At 40.4% G+C, this 23,840-nt stretch overlaps 3 protein-coding genes across 4 annotated transcripts in view; 1 reads left to right on the top strand and 2 right to left on the bottom strand.

The window, feature by feature from the left end:
- Positions 1-23,840, bottom strand: part of LOC135082845 (uncharacterized) — a 93,731-nt gene that overhangs the window by 18,429 nt on the left and 51,462 nt on the right. The window lies entirely within an intron of this gene.
- Positions 376-3,190, bottom strand: LOC135082760 (plasminogen receptor (KT)). The gene is made up of 5 exons (XM_063977527.1): positions 3,049-3,190; positions 2,835-2,965; positions 2,538-2,624; positions 2,026-2,135; positions 376-1,666 (listed from the first exon to the last, which is right to left on the bottom strand). The coding sequence occupies exons 1-5, from the start codon at positions 3,127-3,129 to the stop codon at positions 1,533-1,535; spliced, it is 543 nt and encodes a 180-aa protein (XP_063833597.1). The 5' UTR covers positions 3,130-3,190; the 3' UTR covers positions 376-1,532.
- Positions 1,590-21,311, top strand: LOC135082759 (flap endonuclease 1). Of its 2 annotated transcripts, none has more exons than XM_063977526.1 (8): positions 1,590-1,679; positions 4,081-4,146; positions 4,567-4,770; positions 10,133-10,278; positions 10,914-11,081; positions 11,677-11,895; positions 13,990-14,139; positions 21,164-21,311. In XM_063977526.1, exons 2-8 carry the CDS (start codon positions 4,107-4,109, stop codon positions 21,263-21,265), a joined length of 1,029 nt encoding a protein of 342 aa, XP_063833596.1. In that variant the 5' UTR covers positions 1,590-1,679; positions 4,081-4,106; the 3' UTR covers positions 21,266-21,311. The 2 variants fall into 2 exon arrangements, with proteins under 2 accessions (XP_063833596.1, XP_063833595.1); XM_063977525.1 differs by lacking the exon at positions 1,590-1,679 and adding an exon at positions 3,548-3,752.

The following is a 23,840-nucleotide window of genomic DNA, read 5'->3' as shown; positions in this document are numbered from 1 at the left end:
CTTATTACTTAAGTATTATATGTAATTCAATTAAATAAAGTTCTAAATTTTAAGTAATAAAAAGGTATTAATTGAAAAAATATTTTGATTTAAAACGTTTATTTTAACTTTTCTTTATCGAGAAATACATTTATAACAAACAAGTACTTAATTAATTTATTTGTCGTTCAATAATACTTCAAATAAGCTAATTCTAAAAAATAAAACTCTTTTTGACACTTTAAGATCTTAAAAAGATTATCAGTTGAGCTGTAAAAATAAATTAGTTAGCCTGTAGATCTAGTTAACCTTAAAAAAATATCACCCATAATATACAACTATATAGAACTTAACTCATAAATAAAATTCAACAAAAAATATATTTTTAAGCAAAAATACCTACTTTATCGTCTTCTAAGTACTTAATCTCAAACAAAATAAATAATAAACAACACCTAAATCACGCAGCATGTATGAGATGACTTAACTAAGTAGTTACCTATTATATTTTTTTGTGATTCTTTGTTAACTTTGTGACCAATATCTTTAGTTTGATTGCCGTAAAATCTTACTTTTTAAAATGGCATAAGTTATTTAGCGGCAATTATCTTCAAAATGCATGAGATAAATAACAACTAGGTACATACTACAATTATTTGAAAACACCATTTCAAAATGACGTAATTATTGAGACTTTAGTTAAACATTAATTTTTAGAATTTCAAATAGGTTCTAAAACCATAAGTCGAGGTACACCTCGACTTACAAATCACATGAACACTTTTAATTTGACGAAATTTAATAAGATTAAGTTGAACTTGAACTGTTCATGTTCTTAATGCAAACTATGGACCATCCTTTTAGTCACATATTTTCAGTTGTTTTTAAGGATGTCGTTATTTACTTACTAAATATTAAAATACTATATTGTCGTTATCAAATATCAAAGAGTATTACTTTCAATGGCATTTATTAGTGTGCGTTCTACGTCATGATTCTAACTTTTCCCGTCGATGTGAACTTTTGAGCTAGTTAAAGGAGTGGATCCAAATTTAATTAAAAGTTACTTAAAAACACCGTTTAGATAATTACGAGATAAAAACACTTACACCCTAGACACCGAAGCAAAATGGAATGCATTGCCGAATAATTGTTAAGTATCTAATACTACGAATTTGGAAATGCCAGTAAAATGCTTTAACAATCATTCTTCTTTTTCTCATCCAGTCATTAAAAAAAACATTAGTATCAGTAATGACAAGAACAATCAACCAGGCATTTATATTAAGTGATAAACAATTCATTCCTATTGGTCAAAAACTAATATTTTTTTGATAAAATCGACTTAAACAAAAATGCATTTTTCTGATAACGCGATGAATGACGAATCTTATTGATTGATATTGCCTTTATCAGATACAGATGTCTGCAACCCGTTCACACAATATAACACAAATAGTGCAACTATTTTGTACCAAAAAAATGTGTGAATCCACCCCTGCTACACTACAGCATAGTGAAGGCACACTCCTGAGCATTATCTTGTTGCTAATTTAAAGAAGTGGTGGATGGATCTTTTTCTTCTCTTCATCTTCCAAGCGCCCTAGGTCAATGGAGGAAGGCGACGGTAACCCGCATGGCCATTCAAGCATGTCAGCTTCATGTGTCATGATGTGCTCAGCCTCCACTGGAACATCAAAGTAAGTACTAGAAACTTCTTAATTCAAAATTGTGTAAATTTGGAAATATTGGAATTCAACAACACCTTTGGAAGGTCTGTGTCTGTAGGACATTATTAAGGTAGCACACTCTTATCAACCCGCAAAGGGATCAACACCGTATTGCCTTTCACCGCGAGGTAAGGCGTATACGTTACGGTGCGGATGTGTGCGTTTGCAGTAGGTACGGAAATTCGTATAAAGAATACACCACCTCGAGTTGATACGGTTATGATCCGTTTCCGGATTGATAAATGTTTTGTCCATTATCACTCAATATGTGCCTTCGTTTAAAAACATTTTTTTTATATTTTACGCAGAAACTTACTTCTGATTCGGTGCATTTTATTTCCATAAGCAAGATCCCAGTAGTAAAGAGTGGTAAATGTAAGAGGTACTAAAGGTACCAAAAAGTATGCCCTTTTTGTCCTCCTAAAACTGAAAAAGAGTGATACATGCATAAATTGTTGGAAACTGTAAATTAAAATACTTTTAAAATTTTCCAAATAAACCCAAAAATAGAAGGGTGGTGAACATAGTGGAGACATTCTTAAAAAAATAAATAATTTTAAAGGTAATAAATTAAAGGAACAATTAATAAAATAGAAAGAGAAATGTTTAGTTGATTTTAAATAGGGTTTGTAAAAGATTAAAATATCAAAATAATGATCACTTATCCAGCCATAAACAATAGCATGCAAATATAAATTCATTGGTTAAACATACAGCAGTTAATTTGAAATGTATTAAAAACGAATCGTGATACTACTTAATTGAGATACCAGATTTAATTATTAATAATTGTTAGAATAAAAACAACGATAAGAATAAATTAATTACTTATTGCTGATTCTCCTTGTATCATAAATTTTCTCGGAGAGAGTAGAAATATCGCGCGACAAGTCACTTATGCCATGTCCTCTTGAACTGATTAAAGGATAGTTCTTAAACATTATTATCTTTTTATTATTTATAGAGCAAACATGCAAGAAAAGTTTTTTTTTTACTTTTTGTGATAAAGTCATGGTCTATTCAAATTTACTTTAGACATAAGTTTATTTGTTTGCTATTTAATCAGACACTATTAAGTACCTACAGATAAAAATTAAATAAAACCTTGTAAAAATATAGACTTACCCAGTAAACAAGGCTGTAGCTGCAGTGATTGAAAAAACAGTTAGCCAGAGACAAGTGTCCCTATTTTTAGCAATTTGCATCGCCATTTGTCGTTCTTGCATTTGATATTGCAATTGTATTTGTCTCTCCATCTAAAATAAAATTTTAATTAATATTAATGTGAGGTACAAAATGTGTCTTCATGATAATGATTAATAAATGAATTAAAATATACCTTAATTTTGTTTATTGTTTGAATAAACTCTTGATTTTTCTTGAAATTTTCTTCCATATTGATAGAAAAATAGTTTCCCATTTTGTTAAATTACTTAATTAAAACAAAAGATAAATAATTGGGCGCTGCCTTGCTTGCTCTTGTTACTCAATGTTACTTGACAAAGATGACAGCATAGAGAAAAGTAATACAGATGACAGTGACAACAACAGTGAGTGAATTAATAAAAAATGTTGTTTGACCAGAAAAGTTTAGTTACTGCTCACTGTGCAGTTCGATTTAAATAATAATACAGGTAAGTACCAAACATGCTTGCTATTGATTGAAATACGTAAAACATAATAATATACCCGATCTACACTAAACGAGGTATTAAGTTAAAAGATCAAGTTTGTTATAAATATATCGATTCAACTATTAATTGTAGTAATCGATTGCATAGGACAACACTAATGTCAAAATCAGTCAGCTCATCAGCTGTCCTTTTTCCATGCTTGTGCTTGTGTCAAAAATCTCCCGCCAAATTCCTCTGTTCTGTTGCTGTTGTACAGCTTGGGCTTTTATGTTTTAATTTGTAAAGAAAACAAGTTATTGGTTTAATTGTTACTGATAAATCTTCAGAATGGGTATTTTAGGTTTATCTAAGTTAATAGCGGACATAGCTCCTCAGGCTGTGAAAGAAATGGAAATTAAAAATTATTTTGGTGAGTTCAATATTTTCTTAATTTAACTTACCAAATGTACCTAAATTGCATTTTAAACTATTATTTTTCTATTATAAAAGGTCATGCATACCTTTCCCATTGTTAGACGTCCTTTAAATGCACATAAAATGCAATGCAATGCCAGCCGTCCATGTTCTATGATACTAAAATGCTTTTCGTTTTACAATACTAACTTAAGAATGAAATCTCTGAAACCGACATAATCCTGCTTATTCACAACTAGTTTATAAACAAATCTTGATTAATTACTATTTGGCATCCAATTTAGGTTATGTTCTATCATTATCATTGGTTTCCCTTTTCTCAGGAAGAAAAATTGCGATTGATGCGTCCATGAGCTTGTACCAGTTCCTGATTGCTGTCAGAAGTGAAGGTAAACAATTCCTTGTAGTTGACTGGAAGACAATGTTTATTGCTAAGTCGCTGTAAGATCAGAGGAAGTAACATCTTTCTTCAATATGTGGGCTATTAAATATGTAAGCAACGGGAAGCTTAATGAACCACTGTATATACTAGGCCTGATAAGCTATTTACAAAGGTTTTCTCTTAATCAAATCAAATCAAAAACATTTATTCAATTTTTACCAGTATTTTGGCACTTATGAAAATCAAAAGGTATTCCTTAGGGGAGCACTTTACATGTCTCGTTATCTTTTGGGCCCTTCCAATGCTTCGAGGCTGATATATGGCAAGTGCTGAAAAGAAACGCCAGAACAAACTCAGTCACCACTACTTTACTTACTCCTCTATGCTTAATATTTGATAATACAAACAAACTCATTCCTTTCTCCAGGGTCACAACTGATCGCAGCAGATGGAGAGACCACGTCTCATCTCATGGGCACATTCTACCGCACAATCCGGCTCGTAGAGAACGGTATCAAGCCAGTGTACGTGTTTGACGGGAAGCCACCTCAGCTGAAGTCTCACCAGCTGGACAAGAGAGCAGAGAGACGTGAGGAGGCAGAGAAGGAACTGCTGAAGGCTACGGAAGCTGGTAATTTTTATTTTTTACCTTATTTATAGATCTATAGTCTGGTCCGGGAGCACGTAGACTTTTGTCCAATGACCCCAAGCTACCCATCCTTATCGCTCGCGTGTAATAGACATGTTGACACCACCAATCAATTGACGTACTTTTTAAAACTGTCAAAACGAAACTCTCCCATAGATTTTGTATGGCACTACAAGCAAGTGACGTCACTATTTTGTCAACTCAATCAAACTACTTTTTACAATTACAATGCGAACAAAAATCTTAATTTACAGGTAATTTAAAATTAAGTTTTTAAGACCAGAATGAAGGGTCTTTTCAACCGACTTCAAAAAAGGAGGAGGTTCTCAATTCGACCCGTATGTTTTTTTTTTTTCTATGTTTGTTACGCGATAACTCCGCCAATTATGAACCGATTTGAACAAATCTTTTTTCGGCGTATAGGTAATACCTCAAGGGTGGTCCCATTTAAATTTAATAATAGAAAAAACAACCCCCAAGGGTGGAAAATTGGGGATGAACTTTTTTATACGCAATATCTCCGCCGATTATAAATCAATTTGAAAGATTATTTTTTTGTTGAATAGGTATTATCAAAAGGGTGGTTTCATGCGAATTTTAAGAAAATATTTCACCCCCAAGGGTGGAAAATTGGGGATGTACTTTTTTATACGCAATATCTCCGCCGATTATGAACCAATTTGAACGATTATTTTTTTGTTGAATAGGTATTATCAAAAGGGTGGTTTCATGCGAATTTGAAGAAAATATTTCACCCCCAAGGGTACAACTTTTTTTTAATTTTTAGTTTTTTTTTGTGTTCACGCATTTGATTATTATTAAAAAAGTTGTGGTTTCCAATGAGGATCATTTCGATTTTTAGCTGTGAATGCAGATTTATAGGTCTAAGAAATCCTTAATATACAGTCCAAAAATTTTTGTTCTACGACAAAAATTGACGAAGTTATGGCCAAATTACTAAAAAAGTTCACTGACCGCCCGGCGCGGGACCGATGACGTCACTATATCCGATCCGAACGCTTCCGGCGTACTGCGTGGATAGAAAATATTTTTTTCTAGCCAAACTATCAGTTTTAGAGAAAAACTTGTAATGACATTTATTCATCAGAATAAAGTAAGCTATCGATAGGTAATTTTTTACAATAGAAATTGTGAAAAATATCGCAAAAAATCGCGCGCGATTAGGGTCTCCGCGGTGGTATATTTGGCGATTTATTCAAATAAAGTGTTCATAAGTGTTGTTAGAGTCATATCTTCGTCCAAGTAAAATATAAAAATGTATAAGTATTAATTTATTTACTCCTAACAATAAGTATAGCTGAGGCAGATACACTCTGCCTAGGCTACAAGACATTGCTATGAAGATCATTTCGATGTACACGCAATACCTACATGTTATTTAGTTTTCCTGAGTTAAACCTACGTACCTACCTATCTATCGTTCCCATGGGCGGGCCAGCTGCTCCCTCCTGGAAATCTATTTAATCTTAGCCTAGAAGCTGGGTATGACTCCCCCGCCCCTCTCCTCCCCCCAGGCCATAAGCATAAGCTGGGTATGACTCCCCCTAGGCCAGAAGCTGGGTATGACTTACCCCCCCCCCCCCCCCAGGCCAGAACCAGAAACTGGTTATGACTTGACCCCCCCCCCCCCTCGGCCAGAAGCTGGGTAAGGCTAGCCCTTCCCCCCAGTCCATAAACATAAGCTAGGTATGACTCCCCCTCGGCCAGAAGCTGGGTATGACTTAACCCCCCCCCCAGGCCAGAAACTGGGTATGACTTGCCTCCCCCCCCTCCCACCAAGGCCAGAAGCTGAGTAAGGCTTGCCCCTCCCCCAGGCTAAAAGCTGGGTATTACTTATCCCCCCCCCCCCCCCCCTAGGCCAGAAACTGGTTATTAGCACTCATATTATGTATTATTATATTCAATACAATACAAATAAGTAACCCATCGACCAGTAATTTTTAAAAATTACTGGTCGATGGGTTACTTTATTTTGATGAATAAATGTTATTAAAAGTTTTTTTCTAAAACTGATAGTTTAGCTGGAAAAAAATATTTTCCATCCCAATAGTACGCCGGCTGCGCTCGATTCGGATATAGTGACGTCACGCGGCCCTGCGTACGTTGACTTTTAGCGGCAAAAACGGCCTATGTTTATTACTTAATATCTTCGTAAGTAATGGTCCGATTTGGATAATTCAAAAAGATATATCTTTCTTATGTCTTAAAGATTAACGTAGATACTAGTTTTATTGAATTTTCTACAACAGTACTGATCCTCATTATGGGGGTATGGTGTCAAACTGTCTATTATATTGCTTGGGGTCATTGGACAAAATTCTATGTGCTCCCGGACCAGACTATAGTGCTTAACTCAGTGAGTGACGTATGGGAGCAGCATGGGAAGGGTAGCACTGACATTATGATGTGACAGAGCATACAAATCGTGCTGACTTTGATGTCAACAAAAGCACCCTCCCCAGCCACTTCCATGTCTTGAGTTATGTGTTAGAACTATAGCTTCTTCTCAAGGATATTGTATAGCTGAATAGTCCAGTACCCAGAATGATGGGCTACTGTGTCAAAGATGGTATACCCTCTTAAGCTTGTCAAGTGGCAATAATCGGAACTAATAGTACTGTATTGATATTAGCGCCCTCCCTGTCAATGTCCTTGCCAGGGTTCGAAAATATCCGATATTTATTATAAATATCAAAATATCGGATATTTATGATATATATCAGATATATAAGGTGTTATTTTTTGTACTGATCATACTTTACCAACGCATCTAATAAAATCATACAAATACAACCCAAGTATTTTTAAAAAAAAATTCAGGCTAGTTTTCGAGTAAAACGACAAAGAATGTTTCGAAAAAAATAAAAAATAAATCATCCTTTGAGCGCGGTGAGTATTCGTTTGTACGCACTATCGTAGTAGCCGGCCGAGGGCAACGACCACTGCCACGTGCCGCGCCGCGTGAGTCGGCCATATTGATATCGCTCGCTGCCAGTCGCTCCGCGCCCACAGCCCGCGCCGAGCCGCCGATCGGCATGCGGGAGCGCAACAACATAAATAATCGTCCCAGTCCGTCCAATGCGCCCAAACGTATTGCAGTGTATGTGTGATTTATTACAATGCCGCGCTTGATCAATAACAAAACGCAGGTGAAATTATGTTTCGGGCACACTAACTGGCCGACGAGAAACATTGACGAGTCGAAAACCTTCATACCTTGCTTGTTTGGAGCCGCGCAGCGCTTCAGGGAGCGCAGCCGTATCCTGACTTGACGAGATTCCGTGCGCTTCGAGGACGAAGTTCTGGATTTCAATTTCAATCACCGGCACAGTGCTGGCGGTACCCAGATGCGAGCGCCGCAGACGGCGGCTTTTGCGTAAAAATACGGAATGCCTTATCAAGGAGTTGTTGCCAGAGGGCCACGACCGCGACCTAGTTCTATCGATGGTTATTGCGGAAGTCTACCTAGGTACATACCTACAGTGTGATTTGGACAGATGAGTGCTTGTTTACGCGAAAGGGACTTTTTCCGTAAAAAAGTTAGTGCGCGAATTGTGAATACAACATCCGACGTGGTGTCTAGTGAACAGCAAGCAAGTGTGCAGCCCGAAAGCATTACCTCAATTCGATCGTGGCTAGATTAGACAGTGCAAGACAGTGTTTACGTGAACATTCAACAAAGGCTTGACGTTCAAAATGTATTGTGATTAGTGTAATAATAACCTAGGAACTTTAAATAACAACATTCAAAATAGGTAAATGTGTGAATAAGTAAAATCAATAAATCTAAAGTGTGATGGCAAATCATAATTTAGGAATTTAAACCAGGAAAATTGATCAGTGAGTTTTATTTACAACACCTATTCATATTCAATATTAGGGTGCATTTCCACTGAAGCGAAGCGAAGTAGTAATAGGTATGTACCTATCAATTTTTTATTACGTCTCTAAATAAATTGCGTAGGCATTACGAAACCGTAGATATTGAATTCCAATTTCTATCCTTTTTTAAATTTCTAGTTTAACGCGGATGATTCGCCTCGGTTCGTTGGAAAAGTCCCCCGCTATTACACTAATGAAAATACACTTATTTACCTACTTATGTAGCTAGATTTTGTTTCTCCCAGCGCGTAGTACCTATTAACATGACGTAACATCGTACATACTCACGAGTGATAATTTTTGGTAACGTAGGTTTAGTGTAATCTAACCTTTATGTGCGTGAACGTTGAATGAATGCGCGCGGCCATTGTTCGTACTCGTATGAATGAAATGAGTAAAGAAAGAGAGAGAGGCAGTGAGTGAAGACAGGATGGTTGTAAAAATAATATCTTTTTTTTGTTAGGAAAAGTAAAAACAAAAACTAGCCTGAATTTTTTTTTAAAAACACTTGGGTTGTATTTGTATGATTTTATTAGATGCGTTGGTAAAGTATGATCAGTACAAAAAATAACACCTTATATATCAACTTTGATATATATCAATTTTGTATGAAAGCCATATTATTATTTTATTGTATTATTCATGAATACTATTGCATAAGTGTTACATAAACATGTTTTTAATGTTTTCAAAACTTAAAATCAGAAAAATAAAGCAAAAACATAAAATTTCTTTTAAATACGGCAAAATCAACTAAAAAATTAAAAATCTTATGTCAAAAAGTACAAATACAGTAACAAATTTTAAAAGTTGATATATATCATTAAAACCGGCTTGATATATGTCGGATATATATCCGATATATATCAAGATATATATCCCTTGATATATATCCTCGAACCCTGGTCCTTGCTGGGTCGGTTTGCTTCAGTGTTGGACAACTGTCTCATAAAACTCATTTATTATGCAAGTAGGCTTTTAAAAAGCACTTACATGTCCCAGTATTAACCCTACCACTGCTTCAGGACAATAAATGGGCCAGTGCAGAGAAGAAGCAGCGCGAGAAACTCAGTCACTATTGTCAGCCTCTTATGAAAATAGTCCGAAAAATAAACTGTAAATGTTTGCACAAATGTTTTGCCTCATCATTTCAGCTACAGGACGTCCACTGCTGAACATAGGCCTCCCCCAATGCTTTCCATGTTGATAGATTGGCAGCGGCCTGCGTCCAGCGCTTCCCTGCTACCTTTATGATGTCTTCGGTCCACCTTGTGGGTGGACGTCCCACGCTGCATTTTCCGGTACGCGGCCTCCATTCCAGAACCTTGCTGCCCCATCGGCCGTCAGTCTGCGTACTATGTGCCCTGCCCATTGCCACTTCAGCTTGCTAATCCATTGGTTTTTGCCTAGGCCATCAAATAATCTTTGTACGTTTATCCAGGCGATCAGGTCTCCATCGAGAAGTTCAATCGTCGTCTGGTGAGGGTCACGAAGAAACACGGCGAAGAAGCGAGGGAGCTCCTCAAGTTAATGGGCGTGCCGGTTGTGGAGGCGCCGTGCGAGGCCGAGGCGCAGTGCGCGGCCCTGGTAAGTGCGAGTTTGATTCCCAGATGGTTCCTTAACTTATTAGCAGCTACAATCCGGTCGAGTTAACCCGGTAGCGGTGATCTCACATCGACTCTCTGATACGGACGGGGCGAACGCGGGAGGTGTGCGGGAGGGGAGAGTTAACCGCCTCTGTGGTCGAGTGGTAAGACCACCTGCTTCAGACGCAGAGGTACCGGGTTCGATTCCCAGTGGGAGCAGATTTTTCTGTTCGGTTTGGTTGGTGGTAGGGCTTGTTCTACGTCCGCTTGGCTAGCTACCACCATCTTACATAAGTCTGTCGCCATAACAACAATGTTAACGGTGTTCCGGCAGTTAGAGGTAAGATAGCCAGTTCCTCCGTGGTTGAGGATTCCGGGTGAAGCTCGCTTCCACCTTCGGCCTGATCGTCACTTACCATCAGGTGAGATACAGGTTTCGGATATTTTTTTATTTCGGATATCCGAAAGTTTTGGTTACGGTTACGGATATCCATAACATCCCTGTTCTAAACCCAATTCATTTCGACATGAGCTTTCGGTGGGGTAAAATGTGCGTTATAAATAAACTGCTGATACCCATTTAGTCTCAATAGATTCTGGGTTTTTGTCCATACAAAATAACCTTCTCATTTCCAGGTAAAAGCAGGCAAAGTTTACGGCGCGGCCACAGAGGATATGGACGCGCTATCTTTCGGAGCGACTGTCCTGTTACGACACATGACCTTCTCCGAAGCACGCAAGATGCCCGTACAAGAGTTCCATCTGGACAAAGTGCTGGATGGATTGGGATTGAAACAGAACGAGGTGAGCATTCAATACTCAATATTTTATTACATCCATTAAGTACTTAAAATTAGAACATTATGGGCCCTGTAGGACACGACAGTTAGAAGAGAGGAGAACCACCCTAGATCAGCCGAAAAATTCAGTAGTTTATTCACAAGTAGCCAGAATTAGCCAAATGATGATCACAGACACGTGTCAAAATGATTGCAAAGATGCTCAATGTAGTCATTTGCAAATTTTCACATTTGCCATTAAATTTTTTGGCATTGTACAAGGCGTGTTTTTACCATTGGCAAAAAATGCCGCAAACTCAGTCGTCACTTTTTGTCTGTTAAAATAAATAAAAGTAAAGGTCGAAACTTGTAATTGCATTTATTTATTTAAGCTTCGGCCAAACCAACGAGTTCCACTTGCGTCCGCCATAGCGTGCAAGGTGCTGATCACTTCGCGCGATCAGAAACTTTACAAAAAGAAGAACGCCGTGTTCAGACGCTACATCGCTCGACTCGACAAATTCATATACGTCGTCTGATTCCATGTCGCACGCAGGCTGCACGCTGTTGATTCGACCGAACCTTTAGTTCTTTGAATTTAACGCGCATTATTTCCTCAGTTCATAGACCTATGCATCCTTCTCGGCTGCGACTACTGCGGCTCCATCCGCGGGATCGGTCCCAAGCGCGCCGTCGAGCTCATCCGCCAGCACCGCTCCCTGGAGCAAGTGCTGAAGAACATCGACACGAGCAAGTACCCGCCGCCGGAAGACTGGGACTTCGAGGGCGCCCGGAGACTGTTCGTGGAGCCCGAGGTCGCCGACCCCAGCGGGATTGAGGTGAGACACTCGGATAAAGTCCGGTCGCCGAGCACATAGAATTTCGTCCAATGACCCCAAGCTACCTATCCTTCCGCAGTGAGTGTGCGAGCGAGACAGCAATATAATTACGATATATTGCTGTCTCGCTCGCACACTTACTGCGGCCGCCCGTCGCACTGTCGCGACAGCAATATAATTACGCGCGAGCGATACGAATAGGCTTGGGGTCATTGGACGAAAGTCTATGTGCTCGATGACCAGACTGTAGCATACGCCAGGACACTGTGGATTGAGGTAGGAGTCTTAAAAGACACTCAAATAGCGTACCGTAAATGGTCGGTAAACGGACTAAAGTCACTGACAAAGCCCGACGGATTAGCAAGCTGAGGTCACAATGGGCAGAACACATAGTACGTAGAACTGAAGCTGAATGTCCCAAGCGCGCCATCGAGCTCATCCGCCAGCACCGCTCCCTGGAGCAAGTGCTGAAGAACATCGACACGAGCAAGTACCCGCCGCCGGAAGACTGGGACTTCGAGGGCGCCCGGAGACTTTTCGTGGAGCCCGAGGTCGCCGACCCCAGCGGGATCGAGGTGAGACACTAGGATAAAGTCCGGTCGCCGAGCAGATAGGATTGCGTCCAATGACCCCAAGCTACCTATCCTTCCGCAGTGAGTGTCCGAGCGAGACAGCAATATAATTACGATATATTGCTGTCTCGCTCGGACACTCACTGCGGCTGCCCTTCGCACAGCCGCGACAGTAATATAATTACGCGTGGGCAATAAGGATGGGTAGCTTGGGGTCATTGGACGAAATTCTATCTGCTCGGCGACCGGACTTTAGCATGCGACTGTTCGTGGAGTCCGAGGTCGCTGTCCCCAGCGGGATTGACACTCGGGTAGGATAGTTCCTGATGTCAAAATGTCGCCCTATAGGACCACTAGCGTGTAACGTTTTGTTTTGTAATCCATTAATGGCTTCAACAGGCGATTGACATGGCCCTTGGCCATGGCCCATCCTGGTGAGTGCAAATGCAATAGTCCTCCTACAGCTTCAGCGGTCACCAGTTGTCTTCGCCACTATACAGGGTGGAATTTCAATTGTAATGCCACCTGGAGGGAAAGTACTCTTAATACAGCAGATAGAAAATTTTACTGAAAGAAAACATTCCTTTAATTTTGAAAAGAAAGAAATGCAGTTCGCATTCATAGATTTTCGAAATTTTTTCGAAAATTCACTACCACTACCATACAATTTTGTGCACATAATTAAAACAATTTAAGATTTTATGGATTTCCTTTCATTTGATTTATCAAGTTTGTTAGAGAGATTTCATCCTTATACTTAACCCTAACGATCGATGCAATAAAAATACAGGGTGTAATTTTTAACAGATTTTAGTTCGTTCGATTCCCGGGTGTGGCAAGCAATTTTTTATAAATCTTTTAATGCAGTTCTTTTTCTTTTCCTAAATAATATAAGGAATGTTTCCTTTGAGTAAAATTTTCTATCTACAGTATTAAGAGTACTTTCCCTCCAGGTGGCATTACAAAATTCCACCCTGTGGATCGTTTCATCCCCGAAGACGCGCCCCACCAATTTTTGGACGAGAGAAGCGCAGGGTGCGGGGAGTTTGATCCGAGCAGCATTATTATAGTGTGCGTGTGCACTCATGGATAATTTAGCGTGTATCGATAACACTCAACATTAGCGGAAGAATGGTGGGGCGCGTCTTCGTGGATGAAACGATCTATAGTGACCTTACTCTACAGTGCAGTGACCTTACTCTACAGTGGTGCCAACTGGTAAACGAATCCTCCCTCATTGAAGTATTCCACTAGCTACAATGAGGGCTATCGTTTTTATACTTAAAAGTTGGCACCCCTGGCGATTGACAGGACCTTACTCTACAGTGGCGCCATCTTGATGAGTGCAATTGCGATAGTCCTCCTACCACTTTAGCGCTCACCAGTTAGCGCCACTGTAGAGTAAGGTCCTGTCACTTGCTAGTAGCGAAGACAGTGGAGTGGAGTGGAGAGCCCTCATTGCAAGTTTATTGCAAAAAAAACTGCCTTATTTTGCATAAAAAATAACTAATTATTATTCCAGCTGAAATGGACAGACCCGGACGAAGAAGGATTAGTAAAGTACCTCTGCGGCGACAAGCAGTTCAACGAGGATCGCGTGAGAGCGGGCGCCAAGAAACTGCTCAAGGCTCGCTCCGGCACCACGCAAGGCCGCCTCGATGGGTTCTTTAAGGTCAGTCGATGAATATAATATTACTAGCGGCCGCCCGCGACTTCGTACGCGTGGATCCCGTTTTACCCCCTTCATCTATCTAACGCGGTTTAGATTTTTTCATACAAATGTTTTTTCCCGCTAACTCCCGTTTCCGTGGGAATTTTGCAATATCCTATTGTAACTAAGCTTTAAGTTTACTACAGCGGCAGTGGCGTAAAGTGCCTTAAACGGACATTAGATCTCTTTTCCAACTGTTGGTATTGGTAGCACCCTTGAGGTTGAGATCGCGTGAGAGCGGGCGCCAAGAAACTGCTCAAGGCTCGCTCCGGCACCACGCAGGGCCGCCTCGATGGGTTCTTTAAGGTGAGTGGTGATAAAAAGGCTTTAGATCGAGAGTTACTGGCGTACATTCCATCTAAAATGGCCAGACGAGGAGCGGCAGTAGCGTAAAGTGCCTTAGGGCTAATTTTACCATCGTCGGATAACTTTTAACTGAAGAATAAACTTGTCATTTTGACATCTTTCCCATACTGAAACTGTCAATGTGCAAAATGAGGAGCGCGTGAGAGCGGGCGCCAAGAAGCTTGTGAAACCTCGCTCCGGCACCACGCAGGGCCGCCTCGATGGGTTCTTTAAGGTGGGATGAAATAGTTTATTCAGTACATAGGCCCTTTCCAGGGAACTTATCATCATCATCATCTCAGCCGTAGGACGTCCACTGCTGAACATAGGCCTTCCCCAAGCTTTCCATGTTGCTCGGTTGGTAGCGGCCTGCGTCCAGCGCCTTCCTGCTACCTTTATGATGTCGGTCCACCTTGTGGATGGACGTCCCACACTGCGATTTCCGGTACGCGGCCTCCACTCCAGAACCTCGCTGCCCCATCGGCCGTCAGTTCTGCGTACTATGTGCCCTGCCCATTATCACTTCCAGCTTGCTAATCTGTCGGGCTATGTTAGTGACTAATTCGAGCTACATCAGCTAAAATGGACACCCAGACGAGAAGCGGCAGTGGCAAAAAGTGCCTTAGACTGGCTTTGGATCTCTTATCCAACTTTTAGTATTAATGACCCTGGTAAGCGATTAACCTTAATAAACCTTGAGCCCTAACCGATGGGGTTCCTGGGCAGTTGCATACTTTGGTAGCTACACCCTTGAGGTTGAGGTTCAACGAGGATCGCGTGAGAGCGGGCGCCAAGAAACTGCTGAAAGCTCGCTCCGGCACCACGCAGGGACGCCTCGATGGGTTCTTTAAGGTCAGTCGATGAACATAATATTATGTTATGTGTGGGTCATGATGCTCAACCACAATAAGGAAGCTAAAGTGTTATTAGTGCTTCCTTCCGAGCGGGTGTTGTGCTCGGGGACCAAGGTCCAATTTACACCATCTTGGTTTGTCTATATGTATATACTTGGCAGGTTAGAAAACTCCGTCACCGCGATGCAGGTTTGTATGAGCGGCGGAGTGTGCCATAGTGACGTAGTAACAGCGCCATCTGTTGGTCACTAGTTTGTAGTGGCGTCGCCACAGTATGTATTTTAGCTATAGTTGACAGATCTGGACGAGGAGCGGCAATAACGTAAAGTGCGTTAAACGGACATTAGATCCTTTTTCCAACTGTTGGTATTGGTAGCTACACCCTTGAGGTTGAGGTTCAACGAGGATCGCGTGAGAGCGGGCGCCAAGAAGCTGCTGAAGGCTCGCTCCGGCACCACGCAGGGACGCCTCGATGGGTTCTTTAAGGTGAGTGGAGAACCATAATATGGTATACAGGGTGGAAACGATAAGTGAATATTACACTTCTAATATTGTGTGCTTGGCATACATTTAGTATGGAAGCTGTAAACATTGAATTTTCGGATAGTTCCAGTTTATTCTATAATCTATTATTGATACCGTTTGAAAGACCTTGTGAAGCACTTTCAGGATCAGTAACCAGTTTTTCGATATGTTGTATAGTTTAGAAATAATCGAGTGAGATCATTTATCGTTTCCACCCTGTATATTCTAGCTTTTGGACAGATCCGGAGGAGGGCCTGGTCAAGTACCTCTGCGATAAGCATTCAGAAGGTGAGGGGTGATGAAAAAGCTTTAGATCAAGAGTTACTGGCGTATATTCCAGCTAAAATGGACAGACCCAGACGAGGAGCGGCAGTGGCGTAAAGTGCCTTAGGGCTAATTTTACTATCGTCGGATAACTTTTAACTGAAGAATAAACTTGTCATTTTGACATATTTCCCATACTGAAACTGTCAATGTGCAAGATGAGGAGCGCGTGAGAGCGGGCGCCAAGAAGCTTCTGAAACCTCGCTCCGGCACCACGCAGGGCCGCCTCGATGGGTTCTTTAAGATGAGACGAAATACACTCGACATCAAATAAATCGCACCTCCCTCGACAAGCATATTCAAACGTATGCTTCCCCACTTCCCACCAATATTGGCACCATTTAAAAGCCTAGTTCTAACCTTCATTGCATTAAAGGGAAGGTTTTTACCCCAAAAATGTGTCTTTAGAAGGATCCAGAGTCACTTCTTCAAAAAATAGGTAGTTACGCTAGAGCCAACTTTTATGGCTATAAAACTGTTAAGATGGGATTAATCGCTATCCATCTGTTAAAGAGGACACGTGAGATCATTATTTGGTTTTATAACCATAAAAATTGGTCTAATTGATCCCATAGGTGGGCCCAAAGTGAGATATTTTTTCAAGTCACATTTATGGTATATGTTAATCATTTATTAAGAAATTAAATGTGTTTTTCTTTAAGGATATTTATTGGGCTTTCAAATAACACCAATATTGTTGGGGCACCATGATTGTGTCAGAAGAAAATCGTTAAAGTTCGCGTCACGGAAGGTGCGGTTTATTTGATGTTGAGTATAGTTTATTCAGTACATAGACCCTTTCCAGGGAACTTATCATCATCATCATCATCTCAGCCATAGGACGTCCACTGCTGAACATAGGCCTCCCCCAATGCTTTCCATGTTGCTCGGTTGGTAGCGGCCTGCGTCCAGCGCCTTCGTGCTACCTTTATGATATCGTCGGTCCACCTTGTGGGTGGACGTCCCACACTGCGTTTTCCGGTACGCGGCCTCCACTCCAGAACCTCGCTGCCACATCGGCCGTCAGTTCTGCGTACTATGTGCCCTGCCCATTATCACTTCCAGCTTGATAATCCGTCAAGCTATGTTAGTGACTTAAATTCGAGCTACATCAGCTAAAATGGACACCCAGACGAGAAGCGGCAGTGGCAAAAAGTGCCTTAGACTGGCTTTGGATCTCTTATCCAACTTTTAGTATTAATGACCCTGGTAAGCGATTAACCTTAATAAACCTTGAGCCCTAACCGATGGGGCTTCTGGGCAGTTGCATACTCTGGTAGCTACACCCTTAAATTGAGGTTCAACGAGGATCGCGTGAGAGCGGGCGCCAAGAAACTTCTGAAACCTCGCTCCGGCACCACGCAGGGCCGCCTCGATGGGTTCTTTAAGGTCAGTCGATGAATATAATATTATGTTATGTGTGGGTTATGATGCTCAACCACAATAAGGAAGCTAAAGTGTTATTAGTGCTTCCTTCCGAGCGGGTATTGTGCTCGGGGACCAAGGTCCAATTTACACCATCTTGGTTTGTCTATATGTATATACTTGGCAGGGTAGAAAACTCCGTCACCGCGATGCAGGTTTGTATGAGCGGCGGAGTGTGCCATAGTGACGTAGTAACAGCGCCATCTGTTGGTCACTAGTTTGTAGTGGCGTCGCCACAGTATGTATTTTAGCTATAGTTGACAGATCTGGACGAGGAGCGGCAGTGGCGTAACGTAAAGTGCGTTAAACGGACATTAGATCTCTTTTCCAACTGTTGGTATTGGTAGCTACACCCTTGAGGTTGAGGTTCAACGAGGATCGCGTGAGAGCGGGCGCCAAGAAGCTGATAAAGGCTCGCTCCGGCACCGCGCAGGGCCGCCTCGATGGGTTCTTTAAGGTGAGTGACGAAACGACCAGCTGGCTTAGGATACGCGCCTACATAATTTTATCGATGATTTTAGACGATACATGATAAGAAAGACAAATAACAGATAAGAAATTGAAATCGCATTGACATCTTAATGGATTATTCAGTCAATCAAAATCAAAATTATCTTTATTCGTATAGACTAATTAAATTGGTACTTACAAATCTTCAATGAATGTTCTAAAGGAGCCTATACATATCTCATTCTTTTTTGCCCTACCAGCGCTTCGAGGCAAACATTTGGCAAGTGCTGAAAAAAAGCGCCTCAACGAACTCAGTCACCACTGTCTGCCGGTTTAAAAATTGAGAAAGTAGGAAGTTACAATACATTCAAAAGCAAGTTACTCCCGGCAGTCCCTTTCAAGTAACCGCGAATCGGGACACAATAGAAATCAATTTGTTACCGACCTCATGCGTCTCCTCATGGTTTGATGGGTTAACACGAGCGACAATCATAGACAGACCCAAAATGTACACAGCGTTTCTGAGTATAGATCATTTTATCCACGAAGACGCCCCCCACTTTTTGGTTAAGCGAAGCGCAAGCAGAGCGTCATTTTAGTGTGCGTGTGCACTCATCCATAACTCCAAACGTGTCCAAACCATCTATAACCCCGCACTGTACATCCAGACTACACATTTTGTTGCAATATCGTCCTTATTACAACTGCAAAAGAGCTTGACACGCCGCAAAACTAATAGTATAAGATCCCGCTATACAACGACCTTCACCGAGATGCTTATTTGATGAAACATATTTTATATTCAATTTAACATGTCAATAATTATATTGCTTAAGGGTTGCCTAATAAATTTCAGTCCAGGATATGATTAATTAATCATAAAAAAAGTTTTATTTTTAAATATTTCATCGGTTTGATTATTAAATAAACTCCATACCAATCTAAAGTATGAAGCCCATAGAATATGCAAACGTTAGGTTGCCTATTCTTTTCCAGTCATAACTCTCGGGTTGCCAGGTATAAACAGGTAAATTGATAGAGCATTTTGCATCGGTCTGATAATTTAATCAAATATAAATGAAAATAAAGATTATTTCATTATGAACACGGTGGTATAGGGTTGCCTGCGAAAAATCAGTCCTGAATGACGGTTGTCGAATTTTGTAAAGTGAAATTAAAACTGAAAGGTGACATTTTTCGAGTAGTTGGCAACATTTGGGAAAGACGAGTTGTATGAGGCGTTTGTGTGTCTTGTCAAGAGATGTCGCTTGGGTGAAGAAATTTCTCCAGTGTTGCCACGCTTTCGGAGATTTGGTCCAAAAATGTCGAAAGTGGAAATAACGACTTCCGGTCAAAAATTTGGATGACGCCTCCTGCAAAAGGGTCGTACAAATGACATTTGACCATTTTCATCTCGATCACCTGGCAACACTTGCAGCTATGGGGAAAAGTATTTTTTTTCGACATGGGTGTCTTTAAAGTTAAGGACGGACAGAAGGAGATATGGCAGAAAAAATCCAAAAATGGGGTTTGGTCGGTTATACGACCCAAATTATGGGAAAAATCCGAAAATTCAGAAAATTAAGATGGCGACCGAGTGAGCGGCCATTTTGTAAAAAGTTTCAGATTTCTGATTTTTCAAATGCATTTTTTGGGCAGTTGGCAACATTTGGGAAACTCGAGTTGTATAGAGCGATTACGTAGTTTGCTAAGGAGTATCGTTTGGAAAAACAACATTTTCCAGTGTTGCCATACTTATTGCATTTTTCGCTTAATCTAGACCATTTTCCGCGCCGAAACCCATTTTTACTTTTTTTCTAACTTAAACCAATCCCGTGAAACAATTCCTTAAAACCACCCAAGTCCCAAAATTTTGTGGCCCCGTAACTGCCAGTGTTGCCAGGTAATTGAGATAAAAATAGTCAAATGTCATTAGTTTGACCTATTTGCAGGAGGCGTCATCCAAATTTTGGACCAAAAGTCGTTATTTCCATTTTTTACATGTTTTGACCAAATCTTTCAAAGTATGGCAACACTGGAAAATGTTGTTTTTCCAGACGATACTCCTTAGCAAACTACGTAATCGCTCTATACAACTCGAGTTTCCCAAATGTTGCCAACTGCCCAAAAAATGCATTTGAAAAATCAGAAATCTGAAACTTTACAAAATGACCGCTCACTCGGTCGCCATCTTGATTTTCTGAATTTTCGGATTTTTCCCATAATCTGGGTCGTATAACCGACCAAACCCCATTTTTGGATTTTTTCTGCCATATCTCCTTCTGTCCGTCCTTAACTTTAAAGACACCCATGTCGAAAAAAAAATACTTTTCCCCGTAGCTGCCAGTGTTGCCAGGTGATCGAGATGAAAATGATCAAATGTCATTTGTACGACTCTTTTGCAGGAGGCGTCATCCAAATTTTTGACCGGAAGTCGTTATTTCCACTTTCGACATTTTTGGACCAAATCTCCGAAAGCATGGCAACACTGGAGAAATTTCTTCACCCAAGCGACACCTCTTGACAAGACACACAAACGCCTCATACAACTCGTCTTTCCCAAATGTTGCCAACTACTCGAAAAATGTCACCTTTCAGTTTTAATTTCATTTTACAAAATTCGACAACCGTCATTCAGGACTGATTTTTCGCAGGCAACCCTATACCACCGTGTTCATAATGAAATAACCTTTATTTTCATTTATATTTGATTAAATTATCAGACCGATGCAAAATGCTCTATCAATTTACCTGTTTATACCTGGCAACCCGAGAGTTATGACTGGAAAAGAATAGGCAACCTAACGTTTGCATATTCTATGGGCTTCATACTTTCGATTGGTATGGAGTTTGTTTAATAATCAAACCGATGAAATATTTAAAAATAAAACTTTTTTTAATTATTAATTAATCATATCCTGGACTGAAATTTATTAGGCAACCCTTAAGCAATATAATTATTGACATGTTAAATTGAATATAAAATATGTTTCATCAAATAAGCATCTCGGTGAAGGTCCTTGTATAGCGGGATCTTAGACTATAACTGTTTTTGAACACAGGTACTATCAACGACACCAAACCCCAAAAGAAAAGCGGAGGAAGAGAAAAAGAACGCCAACAAGAAAGTCAAAATGGGAGGTCGAGGACGGAAGCCCAAATAACTATAGAGTAAGCTATTTTCAACCTTAATGCGCGGCCTTAAGGTCATAATTTACAAGTTAAAAAAAATATGATTTCTAAAGCCTGGTCCGTGAGCACGTAGAATTTTGTCCAATGACCCCAAGCTACCCATCCTTATCGCTCGCGCGTAATTATGTTGCTGTCGCGCTCGCACACTCACTGCGGGCGCCCGTCGCACAGTCGCGACAGCAATATAATATAATTACGCGCGAGCGATAAGGATGGGTAGCTTGAAGTCATTGGTCAAAATTCTACGTGCTCACAGACCGGGCTTTAACTAGAGTAAGCCATTTTCAGCCTAAATCCGAGGACTTAAAGGTGAGTAAAGACTTTAGAGCATCTTTAATGTAATGTAACGTTTTTAAGACTGGTACAATGTAAGTAAAATTGTAGTCGTTTGATTCGTGAAAGGGTGACACCAGAACATTTCATAGAGCGGCTCGTTGTTGTTGTTCTAAGTTTCTCTAGTCTATACTCACCTTTAAGGTCATATTTGCGATTCAGAAAAATATTACGTTTAAGAAGGGTAAGCTATATTCAGCCTAAATCCTTGCCCTTAAGGTCTGAAATCAAGACCACAATTTGGAATTTTATACCATAGACAACTACAATGCTCATCTTAAATGCTGCTTCCATTATACTCTGGTACACAGCGAAAAGATTTCTCACTCTGGAGACTGATAAGCACATAAGTAGACCTTTCTCGCTATGTATTTGTCTATGGATAACATAATGTAGAAGTGCGCATGGTGAATATCTGGTTTCTACCTGGTCCAGGCTAAGCCTAGGCGCAGACCACTGACTTAGTTGGCCGATAGTTGAGACGGGCTGTTAATCAGTATGGAGATGTATGAAAATGCGCATATTGCACCGATTTCATATCGGCCGATTCTTCATACAAATTAAAATCGGGCCCAACTATCGGCCAACTAAATATCGGGGGTCTGCGCCTAGGCTAAGAACCGCCCACCGCCGGACCAGATGCAAACCGGCTTGTCATCACGTGCCCTAAAAATTTAAAGTACCTAAATATTATAAATAAGTTCACTATTAATTGATAATTTGTAGTTTTTAAAGTTTATTTTTCAGAAACCTATTGATGGATTGACTAAAATTATGCGGGTAAAATTGAATCTAAAATTATTGTGTGATACGATTTCGATTACCGTGCGTTGCGCATTACGTCCGCGGACGACGTGCACTTATCTCTTAGTAAAGTACTGCCATTAATTAGACAGTGGATCAATCGGTCAGCAATGAATATTTTGAACAATGTTAAATGCCTCGTTGTAATAGTTCGCACAGCGCGAGTTGAGGCGATCAACACAAGCAAAGATTTGTGTATATTATTATGTAAAAAATATGTAAAAGCCAGGCAGATAGTGTATTCGATATTTGAATGTGTTAGACTAAGAGCTAGTGAACGCCAGACCTACGTCATTTTATAAAAGCTGAGTTTGTCCAGCTATCCTAATAAAAAAAACTATTCCATCCAAAACTATCTGGCTGATGTGGAAACAACTTCCTATCGTAGTTTCCTCATCAACCAGACAGTTTTGACAGTTCCAACTCCTTGCCAGTTTTTTAGGATATCTGCCAAAGCGACGATGACCCAAACTTCATGATTCACCAGCATTCTAACCTATTTTGGGAGCATACGCTGACAAACTTTCAGCTTTTATAAAATGACGTAGGTCTGGCGTTCACTAGCTCTTAGGCCCAGAATAGACGGTAAAACGCAACTGCAACGAAACTGCAACTGCTAGTTACTTTTGTTCTAAGTTTCTGCCATAGCGTCCGTTGAAAGACCACACATGACGCAACCAGTTTGAAACTTTCAGTTTCAGTTTCATTCATCAGAATTATCAGAAAGTTGCAGTTGCGTTTCACCGTCTGTTCTGGGCCTTAGTCTATGTTGTGTGCTACGTCAGTGCGAGTCCCGTGTTCGCCTCAACTTTCGTTGGGCGACGTATACACGTCTTGAAGTTACTTAGTAAGTTTAGTTGCATGAATGACACAAGACAGCTGGTCTGTTAGATTATGTATAAGATGTGATGTGGCGATTATTTTTATGGTACCCGTCGTTTGATATTTGTTTATAAGAGCTCTTAAACATGAACACGGCATGACGTCACATCGTGCTACGATGCGGGAATGACTTTGCATCGTATAATCTCAACGCAATGTCTGTCATTCTTGAAATATTGAAAGAATGCACAATGATTTTCTAGGATACGACATCGTCCATCGTAGCGTGTTTATGTGTAAGAGCCCTAACGCAAGTAGTCACGTAATTTCGAAAAGAACAGAGCCCCGATACGATTGTGATCTGCGATCGTATCGCAGAATCGATAAAGCACGTCTGGATTGGAGACGTTAAAAATTACCGTAATCGGGGCTCAGGTTTTCTATGGCGGACTTCCGTGAAAAATCTTAATTATGTGGCAGATAATTGTAATTATTTTATTATTGATTCCCGAATAAAGACTTCTAATCATTCATTCTATTATTTTTATACGACTTTTTTTCCATAATTAACACGAAAGATAATTTAAA

The sequence above is a fragment of the Ostrinia nubilalis genome, chromosome 22 (genome assembly GCF_963855985.1).
Source record: "Ostrinia nubilalis chromosome 22, ilOstNubi1.1, whole genome shotgun sequence".
Classification (NCBI taxonomy): Eukaryota; Metazoa; Arthropoda; class Insecta; order Lepidoptera; family Crambidae; genus Ostrinia; species Ostrinia nubilalis.
The sequence above is the reverse complement of the archived record's forward strand: the minus strand, read 5'-3'. Positions and strand labels throughout refer to the sequence as shown.

What these genes read in the sequence shown, in the direction of transcription:
- LOC135082760 (XM_063977527.1), bottom strand. Translation starts at nt 3,129, where the DNA reads ATGGGAAACTATTTTTCTATCAATATGGAAGAAAATTTCAAGAAAAAT. An exon ending in ACAAGGAGAATCAGCAATAA is followed by an intron (nt 2,136 to 2,537) that starts GTAATTAATTTA and finishes ACTCTTTTTCAG; the next exon opens with TTTTAGGAGGACAAAAAGGG. An exon ending in TAAAATGCACCGAATCAGAA is followed by an intron (nt 1,667 to 2,025) that starts GTAAGTTTCTGC and finishes TTGATGTTCCAG; the next exon opens with TGGAGGCTGAGCACATCATG.
- LOC135082759 (XM_063977525.1), top strand. Translation starts at nt 3,671, where the DNA reads ATGGGTATTTTAGGTTTATCTAAGTTAATAGCGGACATAGCTCCTCAG. An exon ending in GATTGCTGTCAGAAGTGAAG is followed by an intron (nt 4,147 to 4,566) that starts GTAAACAATTCC and finishes TCCTTTCTCCAG; the next exon opens with GGTCACAACTGATCGCAGCA. An exon ending in TGGGATTGAAACAGAACGAG is followed by an intron (nt 11,082 to 11,676) that starts GTGAGCATTCAA and finishes TTATTTCCTCAG; the next exon opens with TTCATAGACCTATGCATCCT.